Source organism: Muntiacus reevesi, chromosome 8 (genome assembly GCF_963930625.1).
Source record: "Muntiacus reevesi chromosome 8, mMunRee1.1, whole genome shotgun sequence".
In the NCBI taxonomy this organism is placed as follows: Eukaryota; Metazoa; Chordata; class Mammalia; order Artiodactyla; family Cervidae; genus Muntiacus; species Muntiacus reevesi.
This window is the reverse complement of record NC_089256.1, coordinates 59,017,792-59,040,464: the sequence shown is the minus strand read 5'-3', so window position 1 is coordinate 59,040,464 and position 22,673 is coordinate 59,017,792. Positions and strand designations below refer to the sequence as shown.

Below are 22,673 nucleotides of genomic sequence, written 5' to 3'. Positions count from 1 at the left end.
CTTGGCCCCTCACCATGCAGCTGGCGAGCGTGTTCCCAGTGTGGATGTGACCCTGCTGCCAGTTCCTCAGAGAACTGCTTGGTACCCCCTCTGCCAGGCCTCTTATTTCTAGCTCACACCTGCTGCCCCTCCGTGGGCTGCGATTTTAGAGTTTCATTTGAACATTCTACTTTATCCCCTTTAAATCTCATTTTAAAGCTCTCCTGTTTGGTCTTCAAGTCTCTGGCCAAAAATGTTTTCCTTGGTTTATGTGACAAGCTCCCGATTCCTTGCCAAGGGGCCTGTCATTCCAGCATCCAAATCCGTGGTCCAGGGGAACAGGCGTCCTCGGCTCAGTTACAGAGCAGCTCACGCTCCCCATGCATCTGTGCCTGTTTCTTCTAAAATCCTGACTCACGGCTCTGGAAGAGACTGGAGCATCAACTCTGCCACTTGGTTTCCTACCCAAGACACCAGAGTCACCAGAGAGGCCAACCAGGGTCCCTCTGGACGTGTGACTTGTCCCCACATCCATGGCTCGAAGGGAGAAATAGTCTACGGGTTATTTGAGCACGTTTGCTCCTTTTTGTCTCTAATGCACGTTCATGTTTGCTTCTTCTTGTCTCTAACGCACGTTTGTCATTAGTGTGAACTCAGCAGAACACTAGTCTCACAAGACGCTCTAGGGTAGGGGGATTCTGTGGTCAGCTAAATTTGGGAAACTAAAGACTTTATCCTGGGACGTCTCTGGTGGTCCAGTGGTTAAGAATCCACCTTGTAATGCAAGGGGATGTGGGTTGGATCCCTGGTCAGGGAACAAAGATCCCACATGTAGTGGAGCAACTAAGATCCTGTGGGCCACAACAAAAGATCCCATATGAAGCAATGAAGGTCCTGCAGGCTACAACCAAGACCTGATGCAGCCCAATAAATAAATGGATAAATATTTAAAAATAAATACTTTATCCTGCTTTGGCATGGTCTCCATAGACTTGAATCTATGTATACTAAAGGCTCTACATTATCACACAGAAAAAAAGTAGATTTAACTTGGAGTTTTCCAACAATTGAGCTCCTGTCTTCCTGGGAATCTCCTTTTAACATCTCATGGAATGCACTTTAACCAATGCTAATTTTATAGCTTGAAGAAGACAAGCTTGTAGTGACCTCTATAGACTCTTATCAAACTCATGATGATCCTGTTAGCTGTTCTTTCCTTTCTCCAGAAGTGCCAAATCTGTCTCCTTTGGGTACAGCTCCATACTTTAATTTCTCCCCATCAAGAGACTGGGCCTTTCCTCTTTATCCCCATGGTATATCTACTTAGTAATCACACTCTTGACTTTGCTTTATGTTCTGTTTGAGCTTCTGAGTGCCTTTTCTTTCTGGATCATTTCTTTCAGGACATCTTAGAACCCCCCATCAATGCAAAGACCCTGGCCTCTTAGGTCTTCTGAGGCCCATTCACTCTCTCCTTTGGGAGGAGACCAAATTACATCTGCAAGACCAATATTTGTGACCATGGTCAAGCAAAAAAAAAAAAAAAAAAAAAAGTAATTTGCCCTCATAATAACCTTCGGTTTATAGTTTCTGGGCACCAATGTGATAGCTTGGAGGCCCATAGATCTTATGAGGCTTGGAAATTTGACTTGCACAGTGGTTTTCAAAATTGGAAGAATTTTAAAATAAACACCTGGAGCCCACCTTCTCTTGAGAAATCAGATCTGTTAATACTGGATTGCTTAAACCTGGGTTGCTTTCCAACTTGGCAACAATTGGTCAGAGCTGAGTACTGGCCACTCCCATTACACAGGGCATATGTTCTCTACCTTACAAGAGTCCTCATCACTCCTTAAAGCCTTACAGCCTTGCACCCGTTCACATTAACTTTCTGGTCTCTGCTGGATTTCGAATTTGTGACCCCTCATATAGACCTTTGTAGTTTTCTCCTGGGAATTTTCCTAGAAGCTACTTCAAGAGTTTCTCCCACTTTCTTCCTAATCGGATCCTTCCCATCTGAGCCCTGGTACCTTTGGTGATGGGTCCTAATGTGTGTCTGGTTTCAAGGGCTGGCCTGCTGCAACAGAGTAAAAGTTGAAGCTGTTGGAATTCGCAAAGATCATGTGAAGAAGAATAAAGTCCACCTTTTCTGGGGAAAAAAATATTTTCAGTTGCTCTGTGTTTATAAATTAGGTACAATCTGGTAGGTTTGACAATCATGGAATACCAAGTAATGAATTTGTCCTTTAACCCTACAGAAGTAGCTTGCTTTATTTACCATTTTGCACAGATGGATGGTTATTACAAACATTAACATTACACTAAGGAGTCTTGATAATTAAGGGACAAGTTATCCAGTTCTCAAATCTCTTCTACTTTTCTAACCCACTGACTTACTGTTGGCCGTTTTTCTTTAGTACACTCATCTCTAGTTGGGTGGGGGACAAGGTTATAAGTACAAATCCTGAACCAGGCCATCAGCTCAAGTCAGAGGGCATCCTGCTTTATTATCCTCACCCAACCTTGCACATGTCTATAGAAATCCTGATTATAAGCAGCCTCCATCATTCCCTCTGCCCAAGTTCCAGTACCAGGTGGTACAGAAGACAAAAGGGAGAACCTGATTAATTAGAACACTCTGTGTTGACAGCTTCAATAAAAGTTTCACTAAGACTAAGAGTTTTGGGGTTTTCATTTATCCATGACATTCCTATCACCTCTTGCCCTCTGGTAACCCAAAGCTGGAGATTACAGACACACTTTCAGCTCCTTGAGTTCAAAGGCAAGATAGAGTACTTGGCTTGATTGGCATTTTGGAAAGCTCTCCAAAAAGGCTCACTTTCAAGATTAAAGGGACTCTTCATTCAACAGAATAGAAAACATTTTGTTACTAGACAATGAGGGATTTCAATCTAAGTGTAGGTTCAGTAAACATGAATATTCAGCAACTATGTAAGTCTCTGATGCTTTGGCAATTTGAGGGTATAAGTACACTCTTGGAACGAGGAGAGCCCCTTATTCACTGGAGAGCATTAGAAGATTGGGAAAATGCTTTCTTGTAAAATGTGAAGTAGTAAGGCCAAAAAAAGTTAAAAAAAAAAATGAAAACAGTCCTACAATCTTCAAAGTAGAAATCTATAATCTTCAAAGGAGAGCTCCGAAGACATCTCTCAGAGGGATGTTTATAGAAGGGATACTTATATGGGAAGGGGGTTAAAACCTAAAATCCAGTCTGAAGCTAAGAGTCTATATACAATGTTATAATAGGTAAGGATCACAACACTATGCACTTAACTGAGAGATTCTGCAGTTACTCACATATAAACTGCTGAATGTTCTCCTTACAAATTCCTGTAGTAGCCAAAAGCATCATACCAGCACCCAAGATATTTTAAATCTATATATTTATTCCAAATCTCATGAGCTTTTTGTGAGATTGTTGTAACTTCCATTTACACCCCAGAAAGTTAAGAATCAGAGAAGTGACTAATTCACAAGGTATTAACATCTACATTTCACATAAGGGTGACACAGCCTGAGATATGGAGTTGTAAAGCCATTTGCCCAGGGTTTCTTGACAGATAATTCACTTATTTCACTAAAGAGAGTTATTGAGTTTCCTGATTAGTAAAGCAAAAAGCTGCTTTCAGAAATTCCTTTGGCCAAGTAATAAATGCAGTAAAATTTTCTTGAATAAATGTTGATTTAAATGAAGAATTAAAATCAATCACTCAAATCTTTCTTGAATATATATTACTCTTCAACCTTGTTTTTCAAACTCTAATAAAACATGTGCAAGTATGAAGAGTTTAAGGAAAATATATCGAAATGAACATGCTAATCTCATCAGTTCTAAACATAAAGATGTACTCTATATCACAGAAATGTCCCTGTATAAAAGGACAGTAATCCTCTAACATTTTAATTAGTAAAGTACAATAGAGTGTTAATAAGATATTCTTTTCTCTGTAGCTAAAAACAAGCAATAAAACACGTTATGCTAAATTTAAAAGCCACATAAATCAACTTCTGAAATTGTAGTGGTAGAAGATAAGAGAATGACTTATGGAATTAATTTTTTTTTCCAAAATAGATTTCTACTTCCACAACCAAACAGCACGCATCCAGGTTCAGGGTTTGCAAGAAAGCTGGTTGTTTTCCATAGTTTTTCTGGTCCTGTGTGCTGTACTATGCTTAGTCACTCAGTCGTGTCCGACTCTCTTTGACCCCATGGACTGTAGCCTGCCAGGCTCCAGGGTGATTCTCCGGGAAAGAATACTGGAGTGGGTTGTCATGCCCTCCTCCAGGAGATCTTCTCAGCCCAAGGGTCGAATCATGTCTCCCATGTTGCAGGTGGATTCTTTACTGTCTGAGCCACCAGGGAAGCTCAAGAATCCTGGAGTGGGTAGCCTATCCTTTCTCCAGGGGAATTGCCCTGATGTGTGCTAACTCCCCAGGTGAGCAGAGCTGCTGCTTCTGCTAAGTCAATTCAGTCATGTCCGAACCTGTGGCCCCATAGACCATAGTCCGCCAGGCTCCTCTGTCCATGTTATTTTTCCTGGCAAGATAATTGAGAGGGTTACCATTTCCTCCTCCAGGAGATCTTCCTGACCCAGGGATTGAACCTGCATCTCCTGCTTGCATAGCAGGCAGATTCTTTATGACTGGGACACCAGGGAAGCCCCCTGTGAGCAGAGCTGGTTCCCCTTATTTCTATCCTGTTCTTTCGGTTTCCTCCTGGGGTTACCTCTCCTTCTTTCTCCTCAGGTATCTGTCTGATCTAACAGCCTGTGCTAGGCTAGCCCTTCAGCAAGGCTCAGCATGTAAATGTTTAGAAGCCCTGACATTTTGGCTCTGGAAATACTGGAAAGAATAATTTATTCCTTCGTTGATATTTTCAAAAAGCATTTGTTGACTCATCCACTCACTCACCTATAGGAAAAAGTATAAAATCCTGGGCAGAGCACTGAGATCCTGCCATAACTGCCTCCCACCTGCCCTCAGAGCCACTCTCCTTTCTCTCACGTCTTGTCTTTTTACCCCCCTGCCCTTTTCCCAGCCTACTTCCTGACTCCTCGCAGGCACCCAGCTCCTGTCCTTGTGAATCCCATCCCTCTCAAGCTCACACTCAAACGTAACCTTCTTTGTGTGTGTGTAAGTCACTTCAACCATGTCTGACTCTTTGAGACCCCGTGGACTGTAGCCCACCAGGCTCCTCTGTCCATGGGGATTCTCCAGGCAAGAATACTGGAGTGGGTTGCCATAACCTCCTCCAGGGGATCTTCTTGATCTAGGCATCGAACCCATGTCTCTTACGTCTCATGCATTGGCAGGCAGGTTCTTTATCACTATTGCCACACGGGAAGTAATAACTTTCTTTCTGAAGGCTAACCACACTTTCTCAGTTAGGTCTTTGCACGCGTTATTCATGTCCCCTTGTTCAAATGAAGTTCAACCATATTATATTGTATTTCCATCCTTTGTGAGGGTTTGAGGGAGGGTTGGTATTGGGAGTTAAACTGTGTTCTCCAAGAAGATTTGTTGAAGTCCTAGCCCCCAGTGCCTCAGCATATGACCTTATAGGATCTTTGATGTTACAGATGTCATCAAGTTAAGAGGAGCCATATTGGATTAGGGTGGCCCAAATCCAATGACTGTGTCCTTAAGAGGGAAATGTGGACAGAGGGACACAGATACACAGGGAGAACATCAGGTGAAGACAGGCAGAGATTGGAGTGGGGCAGGTACAAGTCAAGGAATACCGAGAACCACTGGCAACCACCAGAAGCAAGTGAAGAGGCAGGAGCAGATTCTCCCTCAGAGCCTGGGAAGGAACCCACATTGCTGATATCTTGATTTCAGACTTTCAGCCTCCAGAGTTGTGAGAGAGAAATTTCTGTTGTTTTAGGCTACCAGGTTTGTGGTACTTTGTCACAGCACCCTTTGGAAACTAATACAGTTGCTAAGAGCCTCAGAATACGCTCATCCTCCTAACTAGACCCACAGACTCCAGCAGGTAGGGGCTGTGGTAACCTATCTTTGCTTTCGGCCCCAGCATCATGCTACTAGAACAGATGCTCAACACGTTTGGCTGAATGAGGGCACAGCACCACCTTTCTGGTTTGAAGTCAGTGGATCCTGACTTAAGGATCAGACCCAAAGGGTTCAGACCCTGCTCTGAGTGAGGAAGCTTGTGAACAAGGCAGAGAGAGTTTGTGCCAAAATGAGGACTTATAGAAGACGAAGAGGAAAAAAAATCAAAGTAGGAAAAAAATGTGTCAAAAACCTTGCAGAGGACTTCCCTGGTGGTTTGCTGGATAAGAATCCACATGCCAACACAAGGGACACAGTTTTTATCCCTGGTCCGGGAAGATCCCACATGCCACTGAACAGCAAAGTCCCCTGTGCCACAACTCCCGAGCCTGAGCTCTAGAGCCCATGCTCCACAACAGAAGAGCCACTTCAAAGAAAAGCCTGTGCACCGCAATGAGGCAAAGCCCTTTCACAGCAACAAAGGCCCAGAGCAGCCATAAATAAATTAATGATTGTTAAAAGAAAACCTTACAGACGGATTCTAAGAAAAGGCAGAGGCCAGGACTTGGGGAGGACAGGGTGGGACTATTCAGAATGTTTTAGAGTGCATTTTTTGAAACAATAGGTGACGATTAGGTTCCAGAGGAGATGTTTCCTAGACTAAGGAGTTAAGGGCAAGGTGAGAGGAACAGTAACCAAACACTAAGACTAGATTGGTGTTTGGGAAGGAGAACTGCATAAAGGGGCCCTGAAGGTAAAGCAGATGCACTGAAGTTCTATAAAGTGGGACGCTGGTTGTGGCAGCAGGTTCTCATGGGGCAGAAACAGGACAAAAACCATGAGCAGCTCCAGGTAGGGTGGGCCTGAGATGGAAGAGCATCAGGATAGGTCAATGGGCTAATGAGGACATGCTGAGGAAGAGCCATCGTGGGGTCCAAGTGGGAACTGAGGAATAAAGCGGGTCTCTCGGGGCCCACCCGTCACGGTGAAGTGGGAAGCAGAGGGTCCCATTTGGTGGCACAATGACTCACTCATTGTGGGTCATCTGGGCTCAGAGATGCTGCTGCGCTTGTCCGGCCAGATGAATGAGGCTGTTTTCTGTTTTTAGAAACTTCTGCAAGACATTCCACAATACTTCCCTCGATAACTCACTTGAGCCTTTAATATTGTCTCCAAGTCAGGAGATTCTTCCTCCCGTTCCAAAGGCAACTCCTCACTTTAGAAGCACATGCTTCCCCCTTGCATTCTTTCCTGAGCTGGGAAGACGAGTTAAGAGGTGTGGCCACTATTTCCTGTTGTGAATCCTCTCACTCTACTCCCAGCACATTCTCTGATTTTCCTCTCCAGGAAAAATGATTTTTTAAAAAAAGTTTTCTCAGAGGTTCTGTTAACTGTCTCTGGGACTCTTCTGTCTCTTTCCTATGTGCTTCTTTGTCTTGGGGCACCAAACTGGGCATTCAGAGAGGCAGGAAGTATAGCGGGCTGAGTGGAAGCTGTGGAGTCAGACAGACTAGGTTTGATTAGCCACTCCACTAACTAGTTGCCCACTCCTAAACTGCATAATCCCTGTGAGCCTCAATGCTCTCATCTGTAAAATGGAGCAATAATACTTATGGCTACTTGGATAGCTGTGCCAGTTAAAACTAACATACATGAAATTCTTTTCTTTAACATGAAATTCTTGAAAGCATTCAACAAATGATGGCTCCTATTGTTAGTATGAGTTGCAGCAATGCTGATTATATTGGGCTTATTACTTTCGTAAGCATTTCACTATACCCAGACAGTCACACATGCTTAAAAACTATACCATTGCAGAGTCCAGAGGCAATTCTTGCTACATCTGATGGCCAGATAAAACACAAACTAGTCTCTTTCAGATACAGCAAAACTATGTACAACATTGGGAACTGTGTTAAGAGAATTATATCCTTTTTATTTGATCTCCACGAAGTAGAACTGCATAACATGTCAAGTAGTTATTTCATTTGCAAAGGGACTTGAATAATAGCATTTTAAAATTTTCATATTAACTGAACAAAATCATTGGCATTTTCTTAATTGGAAAAGACTGATAAAACTCCCACTGCAGATAAACTTATTCCAATCAGTTCTTTTATATCATTTTTCTTTCATAACCTGTAAGTGCTACTGGGTTAATAATGTTTTAACCCAGTGTATACCAGTGAGCTTAATTAAATTGTGTAGCAGGGTGTTGAAGGAAAATTCATTTAGAATGCTAATAATGTTTTTGGGGGAAGGGGACAATATGATTTATTTTTCTACAATAAGTCTTTACTTGTATAAGCAAAAGTTATTTAAAAAACAGCACATACAACTTTATAAGGACATATTATAATTATTTTAAAATATATATATGTATACATATATACATAATTATTTTAAAATACAAAGTAAACCTGCTGGAATGTACCAAAATAGCAATATTATGTTTTTGAGTGATAGCAATATGAGTGATTGGTTTTTTCAAACTCTAACTTTTCTGAACTTTACAAATTATTTATGATTTTGAAATAAACTATGATATCATACTATATGATATATTATTAAATTATATAATAACATGCATTGTTATTTTATTGAAAATATTTTGTCAAGATAAATGAAGAAAAAAATGCCGTGTGTTTTTGATGACTCATACCCTATGACCAATAGATATTTACCATTCCTCTTAGAGAATCTCCAAATCTCAGAGTTATAAGGACTTTACTGAGTCATTTAACATGACTATTACCTGATGTGGGCTCTGTCTTTGTAATAATAAGAATGTTCATAATAATAGCTGGCATTGATGTGCCACACCTCTGTAGTAAGCATTTTAAATGCACTGTTTCATTGGACCTTCAAAATAATGCTATGAGGTAAGGGACTTGTGGTGGGTGGAATAGTGTCCTGAAGATGTCCATGTTCTAATCCCTGGACCCTGTGAATATGAATATGTTAGGTTACATGGCACAAGGCAATTGAGGCTGCAGCTGGAACTTAAACTGGCAGTCAGCTAACCTTGAGGGGGAAGATGATCCTGGGTTATCTGAGTCAGTCCAAAGAAATCACAAGAACCCTTTTAAGTGGAAGAGGAAGGCAGAAGAGAGATTGTCAGAGGGATTCGCTGTGAGAAAGACTTGACTGAGATTGTCAGAGGGATTCGCTGTGAGAAAGACTTGACTGAGATTGTCAGAGGGATCCGCTATGAGAAAGACTTGACTGACCATTGCTACCAGGGAAGCCCAGCTGGCTCAGACGGTGAAGAATCTGCCTGCAATGCGGGAGATCTGGGTTCTGTCCCTGGGTCGGGAAGATCCTCTGGAGAAGGAAGTGGCTACCCACCACAGTATTCTAGCCTGGAGAATTTGAAGAATAGTTGCTTGCACTTGTGGGTGGCCCTCATTGGTGGAATTGATGTCCTTATACAGGGCTCACATCGGTTTACCCAGTCACTTTCCCCATTGACTTATTCAAAATAACCTAATTCCTCCTATATGAGAAGCACTTTTAAAATATTTGAGGCCAATAATCACTTTTCCCTAAGTCTTCTCTTCTTTTGGTGAAATGATGCCCAATTCAGCCCTTCCTTATAAGACATGGTTTCAGATTCCAGTATTTTTCTGACCTCTCCCTTCTGGAAAGCATCCAGACTATCAACACCCATTTGAGGACCTAGCCAGTTCCTACCTTACTCTGAATTTTTGTACTTTGATTTTCTTCCATGAGCTTATCATGCTGACCATAACCCTTCTGAACTTCATTATATCCTATGTCTTGTGCTCTTTGATGGAAATATTTCTAGAGAGGAATCAACAAATAAGTACTGATAACTTTTAGTTTATCTAGCCTACAAACTTGAAAACATAGCTGGCTTTCAAGTTCCTTTCTGGTATTATCACAAACTGATTCTACTCTTTGTTGATATGAATCATACCTTTTTTTGTTTCAGTCTGGAAGGGGCTAGGAAAAAAGGCCTGTTAAGCTACAGCAAGGAAACGTTCTGATCAACAAGCAACTCTTTAAGGAGTCTTGAGATATCATAGGCTGCTTGTGCGTACCAGTCTGAGAAGTTGTGCTGTCTGGGAGACAGGGGGAAAATGGAAATGTTAAAAGAGTCCATGTAGTTTCATCATATCATTTAAAATATTCTGAATCTTTACAGCAGAGACCTGCACACAAAGATTAATCACAGTCTCCTAAAATCTCTGACCATCCACAGCTTTAAATGATCTGTGTTGCTGTTCCCTCATTTCTGCAAATAATCAAGGGCTGACTGTAAACAAACAAGCCAGCCAAAAAACCCTGGTCTTGAGCAGTTGCGTAATGATGAAGGCCTGGTGGAAAAAACACGAACCCATATTTCATTCATTTCACTCGCTATGTCTCTGTTGAGGTGGGGTGAGGAGGGTGGGGGATAAAACATTTTTGTGGGCTAGTACAGAAACATTCAACTAATTAAATAAGTGGGTCTGTCAGACTTGACTTGAAGACTTGAAAGTACTTGAACACAAAGCATAAGGTTTGCATTTCCTTTATAAATACCTACAGGAGTAAGAATAGAAACAGAAAATGCCATAATCAGCTTCATTTGGGACTCTTCTGAATCCTACATGTTTGAAAAAAAATCATTTGATATATGGAGGGAAACAGGTGCAGACAGTTTGGCCCTTTGAATACCTAGGGCAGGTTTCTTGGGCTCCTGAGTACTAGATAAGGAGATGCAAACCCAGTTCAGGCCCAGAATATAAACGTTTTATCCCTGATGTATCTGCCTGCTGCTGTTGTACATTGATGCTTTGGGAAAGTCAAACATCTGGGCTGTAACGCTGGGCTCCCTCACAGGGCTCCTGGAAAGAATAGCTGAAACCAGTTTCATTTCTAGATGAAAAAGAATATCTACAGCTTATGTTTGTGACTGCAGACAATGCTATAAGTATTCAAGAGAGGAGGCCTTTTTCCTTCCAGAAGAGTATGACTTGAGCTTTGCTGGCTTCTATTCTGCCTCCCACTGAACATCTCTGTGCTCATCTAAAGTGGGAGAAGAGATGCTCAGTGGGAGAGGTAAGAGTGAGCATCAACGAAGGAAGGGGAGTCACACCTCCAGTGTCTGTCAGCCCTGGGTCACCCACATACCCTGCAGCCATGCACTCTATGGCTCCAGATGGTAAGCCCAACGTTTCCATGGAGAACATGGCACCTGTCCTGTAACTCCCCCTTTTCACTCCCTTCTAGTTCCTCCTGTTACCATGTCCTCAGCAGTCTGTGATTCCTATCTTGATCTTGCTGCTAGCCTGAACTTGGCATTTAGACTTACAATCTATGGTCTTCAGAACCCAAACCTCTGACTCGTAGACACCCATGGAGCCAATAAAGGGACTTTTTTCTATTGCTCCAATCTATAGAATCCAATCCTGGTTAATTGGTGCCATCCTTCTATCCTCTGGGGCTTCCCTGGTAGCTCAGATGTAAAGAATCCGTCTGGAATGCAGGAGACCTGGGTTTGATCCCTGGGTCCAATGCCCGGGTCAGGAAGATCCCCTAGAGAAAGGAATGGATACCTACTCCAGTGTTCTTGCCTGGAGAATTCCATGGGCAGAAGAGCCTGGCAGACTACAGTCCACGTGATTACAAAGAATCAGACACGACTGAGCAACTAACACTTTTGCTTTTTTTCCCTATCCCCCAAGAGAAGATTTGGACAGATTCAATATATCACAGCTGGAGTTTCCTCCAACTTTTAGGTGTCCTCCAACTTTTCAGTTCAAGGGCCATGTCAATGAGGCAAAGACTCTATAATTGCACCCCACTTGTCACTCCATCAGAAAAGCCTTTTATTATCAATGCTTTATTGTCAAATTTAAGGAAATGCTTTCCTCATACATGTCATTCAATAATATTCAACAACAAATATTTACTAAGGACCTACTATGTGTCAGGCACTTAGGCATTAACTCATTAAACACTTTTAGCAACCTTGTAGGATTCAGTAGGAAGCAAAGGATTAAAGAGATTAAGTAACTTGCCCAAGGTCACATAGCTAGTAAGTGGCAGAGTCAAGTTCTGATGCCAACTTGGGCTATACCCTGCTGCCTCATTCTATAAATAACTATTAAGCACTTAGTTATTTGTGAGATGTATTTCCAACCTCTTAAGGATTCAGGCTTCATTAGAGCTTCTGGGGAACCCCTGATCAGCTACTCCTGGTTCCAAGAAAGTGAACACTCCTAAGCCTGTTCACGACCCAAGGGCTTTTGAGAAAGGTGGTTAGCTTCTGGTAGGAATGAAGCATTGTTTTCGGTCCCTTTCAAAGACCTAACAGGAAATACCTTGCTTCAGCTTAAACTGCTGAGGGACATATTCAAGTGGATGGCACTCAGCAGGTTTGGAATAACACATTCTTCAAGTGCTCTGAGTTTCTGACTAAGAGTGAAAAAACTCCACAGCTAGACATCCCTTTCTGGATACTTACTGATGGTGACATTGGAATTAGGTACTTATTCCAATTAGGAACCCCCAACCTGTTCCATACAAACAAAACGCTTCACAGAGAATTAATCCAGAAACTTCATGGTGTACTGGTTCTTGGACACCTGCAAGACACTGCTGACATCTTTGGCTCATCTGCTATTACTAACTACTGCCCGTTCGAGGGACTGATGATCCTTCCTCCTCCTCCCCTAATTGGAACCCTGTTTCCTCCATTCTTTTACCTTTATTGGTAACCCCCATTCTGTGAGCCCTGGCAAATGTGTCTTTGTATTTTGATCTACTCTCTCCTTGTTGTTGATAGAGGAGCCTTGTAGGCTACAGTCCATGGGGTTGCAAAGAGTTGGACACGACTGAGTGACTAACACATCTTCTTGCCAGGGCCAGCTCATGAATATGAGTTCTGTATAGTCACACGGGGCCTCACACTGAGAAGGGCTTTGCGCTTGGTTTAACTCTCCTGTCACTGACTTGAAATTCTTAATGATTTTTGAACAAGGGCCCCGCACTTCCATTTTGCATTGGGCCACACAGTCATGTAGTCAGTCCTACTCCTTGCTGTGGCCACTGACAGTGGGAGAAGAGTCCTACCACACAAGGTAAGCACGGTGGGATAACTGCAGTTCTCCTTCGGAACTCAGCGGGCCTTTCCCCCATAGAGACCATTCATAAAGGCGGATCAAGCTGATAACAGCTCTGCCTTCATTAGCCTCAATTTCTTCATCTCTAAAATGTAGCAGCAGCACTTGCCCTTGCATGCCATTGTGAGCACTGGGTGGGATCATGTATAAAGTACCCATCAGAATGTTTGACATACGACTGGTATTTGCTAGATGCAACCCATGGAAGGTAACAGGTGCAGGAAACAGAGATTAAACTCTGGAGTCAGAGTTTAATCAAATCTTATCATCCCCACTGCTTAAACAAGATGTATGATACTGGTCAGGCAACTTAGCTTCTCCCAGCCTCAGTTCCATTATCTGCAAAGTGGGAATGTTAGCGTCTACCCTGAAGGGCAGTTTTGGGATTCAAATATTCTAATGAATTTAAAATATCTATTTTACCACCTGGCATGTAGCAGGAGCTCCAAATATAACAGTTCTTAGTTGGGTTCCCTTTTGACATCATTTCCGTACTCTACACAATTCATTTATAAGTGATGCTGGAATACAACCATTAACAAGTGTCTTATTCAATACAACTTCCTATACACTCTATGACTTATAACATATAGCCTCCCTGTATGTGAAAATCATTTTGTAAAAAAATATTTGAGGCCTGTATTTCCTTCTTTGCTAGACTATGAATTCCTTGAAGGCAGGAACCAAGTCTTATTTACCCTTTTATCCTAGAACACCTTCTAACACATATAATCCCAAGAGAATTAAATCTCTCTTTTGTTGTTCATGCCAAAAATGAGATGATAAATTTCATAACATTCCTAAGTCAGCAATTAATAATCAGACTGTTAATGATTAGGAAGTAGCACATGTGCATGCCAAGTCGTTTCAGTAGTATCTGACTCTGCAGCCCTATGCACTAGAGACCGCCAGGCTTCTCTGTTCATGGGATTCTCCAGGCAAGAATACTAGAGTAGGTTGCCATGCCCTTCTCCAGAGGATCTTTCTGACCCAGGGATCAAACCCACATCTCTTACATCTCCTACGCCAGCAGGCAGGTTCTTTACCACTAGCGCCACCTGGGAAGCCCTAGGAAGTAGGAGCTCCAAATAGCCACATCTTTGCCATTAAAGGCCTTCTAATCCTTGTCCAGGGCTTCCCTAGTGGCTCAGAGGTTAAAGCATCTGCCTGCAATGTGGGAGACCTGGGTTCGATCCCTGGGTCCAGAAGATCCCCTGGAGAAGGAAATGGCAACCCACTCCAGTATTCTTGCCTGGAGAATCCCATGGATGGAGGAGCCTGGTGGGCTACAGTCCACGGGGTCGCAAAGAGTGGGACACACTTACTTAATCCTTGTCCATCACATCTGGATCATCACCCAGCATCCTTGGGTCTGGTTCTTGCTTCATTAACAAAGCAATTCCACAGGGAACATAACTTAGTTTTATGTAACCAACCACCTTCCCTGGCAACAACCTGTGTCCAGAGGCCACTGGGAAAAGAATTTCCTGAAATCCCAACAGTTGAGTCATAATTTGATACCTCTTAGGACTCAAAGTGTGACTCAGAACTGTGACTTTAACCATTGGAGGGTTATGGGTCTCTTCAAGAACCTTCTGATAGTTAATGGACATTCTCTCCAGAAAAATAAATTCGATATCTTACATACAGTTTCAAGGTGCCTGCAGAACTCCTGCAGTCCTTGTACTACCTAGGTTAGTAATTCTTGTTAAAATAGCCCAGAAAACTGAAGAGCAATGCAAAAGATTCAGTTTTCCTGATAAATTCTAGCCCTGACTAGTCACATTCCCTTGTTCAAAACAGAACAGAACAAAACAGTTACAACTCCCTAGATTTAACCTCAGGGTTATCCCTGAGGGCTTAGTCCTAGGTATTAACAGTAAGGGCATCCAGCCAAGCAGTGACTACTCTTTAGAAAACCTAAGTTCAGCTGAGTAAAACGAAGCTGTGTTTGATAATATCGTTTACATTTCCAAATCCCGGGTATCAAGCTTTCTTCCTATCCCTTGTGGCCCTTCCTAAATTTAGCGGCTGGTGTAATGGGGTAACCATGGCAACAACCACCTGCCTATTTAAAACCATTTCCAAAGCTAAATAAGGAAGCCTGGAATAAATGGCTGCTCGCCTGCCTCTCCATGGACAAATTGGGCATTCCTGGGCATTTTCAATAGGAGCAAGCAGGCAGAGTAGAAACAGCATGGACTCAAGTTTTTAACAGGAAGTGTTCTGAGACCTTGTGAAACAGGGTCTACCTCGGAGCCACTATGTTTGCATTTATTAGAAGGCCCCGGAAAAGGCGATGGCAACCCACTCCAGTACTCTTGCCTGGAAAATCCCATGGACGGATGAGCCTGCAGTCCATGGGGTCCCCACGAGTCTGACACGACTGAGCAATTTCACTTTCACTTTTCACATTCACACATTGGAGAAGGAAATGGCAACCCACTCCACTGTTCTTGCCTGGAGAATCCCAGGGACGGGGGAGCCTGATGGGCTGCCGTCTATGGGGTCGCACAGAGTCGGACACGACTGAAGCGACTTAGCAGCAGCAGCAGCAGCAGCAGCCGTGACTGTCTTCCTAGATGATCGCACCACCCTTAACCTCAACTAGGTGAAGGGTGAGGTGCACACCTCACTGCAAGGGAGAGTCTTGCTGATAGAAACCGGGAGGTGGGGAGGAAAAACATTCATTCAGATCAGTGAGAATGTTCATACGCTGCACTGAAATGCACAGCTACAACTTTTTCCTGGCAGAGGAATCTTTCTAACTCTACCTAATCATGTGGATAACTGATGATTGCTCTTTTTATGTCATATGTTCACCTGTCTATTGATTTTTGGAGTATGGACAAATTCTTCCCGCCTTCTGCTTCCTTGCTGTCTACAGAGGTTTTGCTTCTTTTCATGAAAGGAGACCACCCAAAAGATCACACTGAAGAGCTTGCTTTTCCCCAGGCAGGCTGTTTCCCACCGCTCATATGGATCTTTTTGTACATTTGGCTCCTTCTCCCTGGGTTGCCCTTCTTTTTTTGGTCAACCTGAAAAGCAATACTTAACTTGTTTTGTGTCTTGGCCCAGGCATCTCTCCAGTTGGAAGACCCTCCACATCAAATTCCATGCCCCTGCTTTGTGGATTCATATCACCTAACACGAATCACTACGCACATCTGCTTTCTAGTCCGCCTCCATCCCTGGACTGTGAGCCCCCTACACATGTCTATCCAAAACACCTATACAACAGTGCCTGGTGCTGTGTTCAAAAGATACATTCACTGAACGAATGAACAGAATCCCCATGGATTTCACAAACATTTGGCATCTTAAGAAACATGTGTGCATGAGTATGCATAATGGTATCTGTGTAAAAAGGGGACCTTAAAAGTCTGGAATGGCTGGAAGAGAAGGAGTATTTCTTAAAAAGTGATTTTTGTGTGTACGTGTATATATTAGAGGGAAAAAGATCACAAGAAAGCATCAGTTGATTTGTAAGTTTGTGACTATTGTAGGAATAGGAGTTGAAAATATACATATTAATAGTATTTTGTGAGTTGACTTGGTGTGTGTGAGAGAGAAAATACATTCTAATAAGGTTAGCTCAGCTACTATTAGATCCCACAGATCAGTCTTCCTGAAGTCAAAGTGGCTTCATTACTTTCAGTTTCTGATCCCTAAAAAGATTTCCCTAATCTTGGTTAACCTCCCAGGCACGGGGTCAGGGGAGAGAAGAGGAATGAAAATGAGGGAGCTCTGAGGAAGTGCATGGCTTTTAATGAAGGTGTGTGGCTAACACTGGACTTCTGCTTGGTGGGCTAAATAAAGTTCCTTAGACTCAATCTGAGCCCAAATCAATACCCACTCTCCTCCCCACCTGCTCGAGGGTGGGGTGGGATCCAGTGGTCACCCTGATAAGGTCCAACCATAAGAAAACAGAAAGGATGCAAATTAACCACCAAGAAGAGAAAAAGAAGGAAGAAAGGTAATTGAACCATCGTAGGGGTAGTTCTATGGACCCGCCTGCAGAATGGTTTGACTCTGCAAATGATCTGGTTTCCTTTGTTCTATTCCATTTTTGGACCAAGTTTCCGGCCTTCACAAGGTGCGCGGGCTGAGGCTGGACTCCGGTGGGCTCCCCGCCTTAGCAGGGCCGCTCTCTGCTGCCCTCTGCCGGCAGGGGAGGGGGAAGCGCCGCCATCTCGGCCGCTCAGCCACGACCGGAGCTGCCACCAGCTCCGCTTCGCGAGGAAGGGAAGCCAGGCCTCTGCCCTCTCCCTGTCCCTCCCCCGGGGAATCGAGGGGCTCGGGATGGGGGCGTTGTAGGTTTTGAGAAAGCAACTGTGCCCCAGGAGGGGAAATCCAAGTCAGCCAAGCTCAGACCCCCACTCCCCAAGGCAGACGCACCACACCCTCCCTCCTGGCCCCAGGCCCTCCCATTGCACCATCTCCCTCTGGCAGGGGGCGGGCTGCCAGACCGTGGCGGGTTTCTGACATTGTTTTCTTCTTGGAAATGGAAGCCCTCCTTCCGGCAACGTGGCAGGAAAGCCCTGGGCCGGGGAGCTGAGAACATTTTGGAGAGCGCAGGTGGAGGCCTGGGACCTGCGGTCTCGTGGGTGGGGCAGGCAGGCGGGCAGTGCAGTCCCGGCTACCGGCTACGCCCGCAGGACCCCCTTACCTGCTGTTGAATTTTTCAGGGTGTTTCTCTCTCATCACGTGGAACCTGTGTGCAATGGAAGCATCCTGAAAGGGAAAGGGACAGAAAGCAGATTCCTGGTTAGTGGTCCTGACCCTGTGCAATGTGGAAGAAGGGACACACGCTTTCACTGAACTTCCCAGATGTCAGGGGGAGGCCAGGGAGGTCCCCGCGCAGAGGCTGGACACCAGGTCCAAGGTTAGGGGCGAGGGTTCTCATGCTGTTAGAACTGGTGCCAGATGACTCCTCCTAATGTTCACTCTCTACCCTTTCTAGTTCAGGGTGAGTTAAGGGGATGATGCTGCCCTTTGGGGTAAAGGCTTGCCCTTTGGGGAGAGGGAGTGTGTCTGAGTCTGTGAGCAGTGAGAATGCAGAAGCCCATATGGGGCTGAATGTGTTTGGAAATGCCTCACCCTATTCACTCTTTAAAGAAATACTTTGTATTCTGGAATATTTTAAGACTCCTATGTAGTTGCAAAAATAGTACAGAGAGTGCCTGTGGCCCTTTCACCCATCTCCCCCCAATGATAACATCTTATGTAACTGTAGTACATGGTGGAAACCAGAAGACTGATGTTGGTAGAGGCTTTTATATATTAACTCTTAGTCATCCACATCAGTAGACAGAATTGGTAGCATTGGATAACAGGCTTAGCAGATAATTAAAAATATATTTAGACTTCTGGCTTTTGCCTCTAGATCACTCCATGGAAACGACTCTCCCCAAGGTCAGTAAGAGTCTCATTACCACATTCTATGGATACTTTGCTATCCTACTATTAGCACATTCCTTTGCTCTACTTCAGCCACCTGCTCCTCAGTTAGGATGGCTCTCATGTCACCATGCTTCCGGGCTCTCCATGCTCAGAGCAGAAGAACCTCTCAGCCTTGAATCCATTCTGCAGCCTACATTCCCTGCCATGGGCTATATCCAGGTCTCTTAGTTGTTACCAGCATGTTAGCTGCTGCTGTCTCTACATGTATCGCTGGAGAACCAACCCTGAACTTCAGACCTAAAACTGAACTAATCTTTCCTCCTCAGATTTGGTCCTCTGCCCTTGTTACTGGTCTCCTTTTCCAGCAGAAGAATGTGTAAAAGCCCCTTCAGCACTCAGGCCTCCTGCCAGCATGTCGGCTGCAGGTGGTGGGTTTTAGAAATAAACAGGCTAATTGAGCTGGGGCGGGAGGGGTGGGGGTGGGGGTGGTGACAGAACAAGGAAGCTGATTCAGATTTGTGCAGGGAAGAGACACAGAAACTCATTTACTGGAATGTGTAACTAAAAGAAAACTCGAATTCCATACAGTGAGTTTTTAGCTATATCAATTTCATTTCTTGATATGGAAATTCTAAAATTTCTGGAAAAAAATATTAAACATCAGGAGATATAGTTCAATGAAGCAACTTTCTTTTTTTTTTGAGCATGTGCTGTGAGTGGTGAGTAAAATACGGGCTAAGGGTGGGGACAGAAAATCCAGAAGCAAGATAGGGGCCAAAGGGGAGCTTTCGTAATATTTTTACTTGGCAGGAGAGTAAACCTAGCGAGCAGCCCCCTGTTGAAAGGCAGACGGGGCAAGTCAAGGATATGGGTTTATTTTCTGGTTGGCTAACACTCTTTGCTGAAACAATGTCTTGGGAATTTAACATTTAAACTCCAGTTACTGATTTGTTATTTGTTTAAGATACATCAGGAGTTGAAGTTGAAGCGCCCCTGTGGACAATGGGAGGAGGGTGGTGGGGGGCTGGTCTCTGTCCCGTTGGCGGAGCCAGCCTGCACGGCTTCTCCAGGCAGGAGCGCTTCCTGCCCTCAGAGTGCGCCCACCTCCCTCCTAAGCAAGTTTTGTGAGCTTGCTGAATAAGATTCATGTGACATCTGTCAAATGCTTCTCTAGAATTCAAGAAACATTCCGTCTACTTGTGTTCCTCTGAAGCACTGATTTTCTTCTGTCAGGGGTAAAAAAAACCAGAAGAAGAAAAAGAAAGAAAAGAAAAAAGCAATCACACGTTGCCTGGAAGGATTTGTACTTCACATACCCCACCCCCAATGCTGCTGTGACTGGCTCCTGGCTTTTTAATTCCTTAGGATATGTGCATAGGTCCCTGCCCTCTGTGTGATTCCCATTATCCTTGTTTTTTTTTTTTTTTTTTTTCTTTTTCATAACTAGGTTTTGCAAAGGCTCTTTTTACAAAGACCAGGCTATACAACATTACTAGTTAAGCATGTGGTTCTGAATCTTGACAGTGTAACCCCGTGATAAATACACAAAGTGGTAAGAGGGAGTTGAGCAGGTCCATTGTTCAGGTTTGGAAAGGCAATGCTGGTAAAGTCTCTAACCGTGTTTCTCTGCCTGGGGATTAAGAAGAGAGGCAAGATTCATCACCACCTTCTGCTGGGCTTCTCTGTGCCAGGCATTAAGCTAACTGTACTTACATTCAGAGGTGAGTTCACTTAAATTGTAGAAACCAGTACTACAGTGGTTCCAAACCTTTCCTGTAATACTTGCAGCAAAATGAGCCTTCTATTTGGAAGGTGGGGGTGGAGGTGGGAATTGCACATTCATGGATATACTGCACACTCATTTCTGATGGCCTCACTCTCTGGGGTCCTTTCTATGAAGTGTGGGGTAAAAAGGAGATAAAAAGCAGCATGGACACGTGTCTACTCTTTCCTTAACTAAAACTCCCAAGTGCAGAGTTGGACGAAAGATTTTTGTGCCCCTTCCACATATAAGTGGTAATCATTTGGACTCTGAGCTATTTGGATGTCTAGGCCAGTCCTGTCCAATAGAAATAAATTAAAAGAATTTTAGTAACCATGTTAAAAAGGTGAAAAGGAACAAATTGAGTTAATTTTAATATTAATAATATATTTCAATGAATATTATCACTACAATATTAGTTAATAGAAAAATTGATATTGAAAATACTTTCATACTACATTTTTGAAATTTGGTGTGCATTTTACATCTCTCAACTTAGAGTAGCTCCATGTCAAGTATACAATAGCCACATGTGGCTAATGGCTACCATATTGGACAATGTAGGTCTAAGTCACTTTGGCAACTTATGGAGATTAAAAAAAACAGAACGGAGACAATAAGACAGGTTATTTGGTATTTGGATTGTTCTGAAGAATTATGGCTGATTGGGGAATGACAAAGAGTGTAGACCTCTCAGTTAGTCCATTGTTCCTGTAACTTCTTGACTCTCATAGGTGACAGATAAGGACCTGCGGCTGAAGGAATTGAAAAGTCTGCAGGGAAATGATGACTTTCTGATAAATTCCCTAATGGGTTTGCCATTGCGGAAACTTAGCTGGTGAAGTCTAGTAAGTACAGAATGTGAGGTGAAAAATGGTACCGTGAGTTAGTGTGATGGCTGTGGCCCGTCCTTGGCCCCTGGGCTCGCCTCGCATCAGAAATAGATTTCATTGACTCAAGGGATTAGCTGTTCACCCATCCTGTTAAGGCTCGGTGAAAGCAGAGCCTTTGCGGTGTTCAGAATTACACATACCCCAGGAATGATTTTTCAGTTCCAAACTTCCTGTCATTGATACCTGGCCATCCTGACATGTCTGCAAATCCAAAAATACAGAGCAGTGATGAAGAGGCCAGAGAAGTCAGAGGAAGTAGTGTCCTGAATGCCTGGGTTGAAAAATCTCCTGCCAATGGATATTATCAGATGGAGGGAGTGAGAAGGTCAAGGATCTCAGCTCCTCACTGGCGGGGAACTGAGGAGTCTGTGGTGGATGGGAATGCAGAGGCAACGAGGCCCCGTCCCTCTCAACACAGGCCAGGAGACTCTGCCCTCACCATCCCTCCATCTATGAAGTGGGTTCTGTTGGCACCAACACTCTCTGTGCACTCATCAGAGTGAATTCCCTACCACGCAGGGACAGCTCAGCGGGGGTCACTGTCACCACCCTTATACATGCAGCGGACATTTGATATCAGTAAGATATTCCAGGTCCTTCAAAAGAGGAGAAGACTTTGCAGCATTCTCTTTGCCAAAGGAGTCCGACTCTAATCGTCTTAAGGAAGTAAAGTTGGGGGTTTGGTTTACATACTGTTTCTCCTCTTACAGAGTTTGGGAAGTCAAACAGGGAGCAAGAGCTTCTGCAAATGTCAGCCCCAGATTCTCTTAGGGTTACATGTTGGCTACTTGTTTTCTCAAGAATTTCCCTTTCCAGCTTTTAAAGAGTGAGCACACAAACCCTGCAAGCATTTTATTGAGAGAAGGCTAAGGTTACACCAGTGAGAGAAAAACAATCCTGCTTCTTCACTGATTTGCAATAAAATATTAAACATGCACAAGCTAAAGGTATATGAAAAAAAAACCACGAGGAAGATTTTGTGAAGTTCTTCTTAACTTGAAAGATGAGCGAATTGGATTACTTTAGGTCAGCCCGGGGTAGATAAATATCTTGACCACTGAGGGAAATGGAGAATCTATTCCTATGCTTTTCCTGGGGGGGCAGTTAGTTTGTATTTGTCCTTTTTCCCCCTCCCTCCTGCCCATCCCCCCACTCACTTCCTTCTTATTTGTAAGAATATATTAAAACCACGCTCAGTCTTGCTGCGTGGGATTAGGGCTTGGTTATCTAGCTGAGGGAAGGTTGTCTCTTCTTTTTTGGCATGATTGTCCATTTGGTCAGCAGTACTGAGTGTCACTGCATATGGCGCTTTGTAGAGATGGACAGGGAGGCCTTGGGAGTACTGTTGTTTCTGGCAGCCAGAGCTGGGTGCGAGAAGAGAAGACTTGGGGTTGAGGACTCTGAAGGCAGCCAAGGGCGTAACCTGCCCTCTAGAAGCTCCCAGGCAGGTCACCCGGTCCTGCGGCTTGG

General features: G+C 43.8%; 1 protein-coding gene across 3 annotated transcripts in view; it reads right to left on the bottom strand.

The window, feature by feature from the left end:
• The window catches only part of DGKG (diacylglycerol kinase gamma), a 210,196-nt gene that overhangs the window by 68,406 nt on the left and 119,117 nt on the right, over positions 1-22,673 (bottom strand). For all 3 annotated transcript variants that reach the window (XM_065942306.1, XM_065942308.1, XM_065942309.1), the window contains one exon: positions 17,815-17,879. In XM_065942306.1, the coding sequence (XP_065798378.1) occupies positions 17,815-17,879 (65 nt within the window). The remainder of the gene's footprint in view (positions 1-17,814; positions 17,880-22,673) is intronic.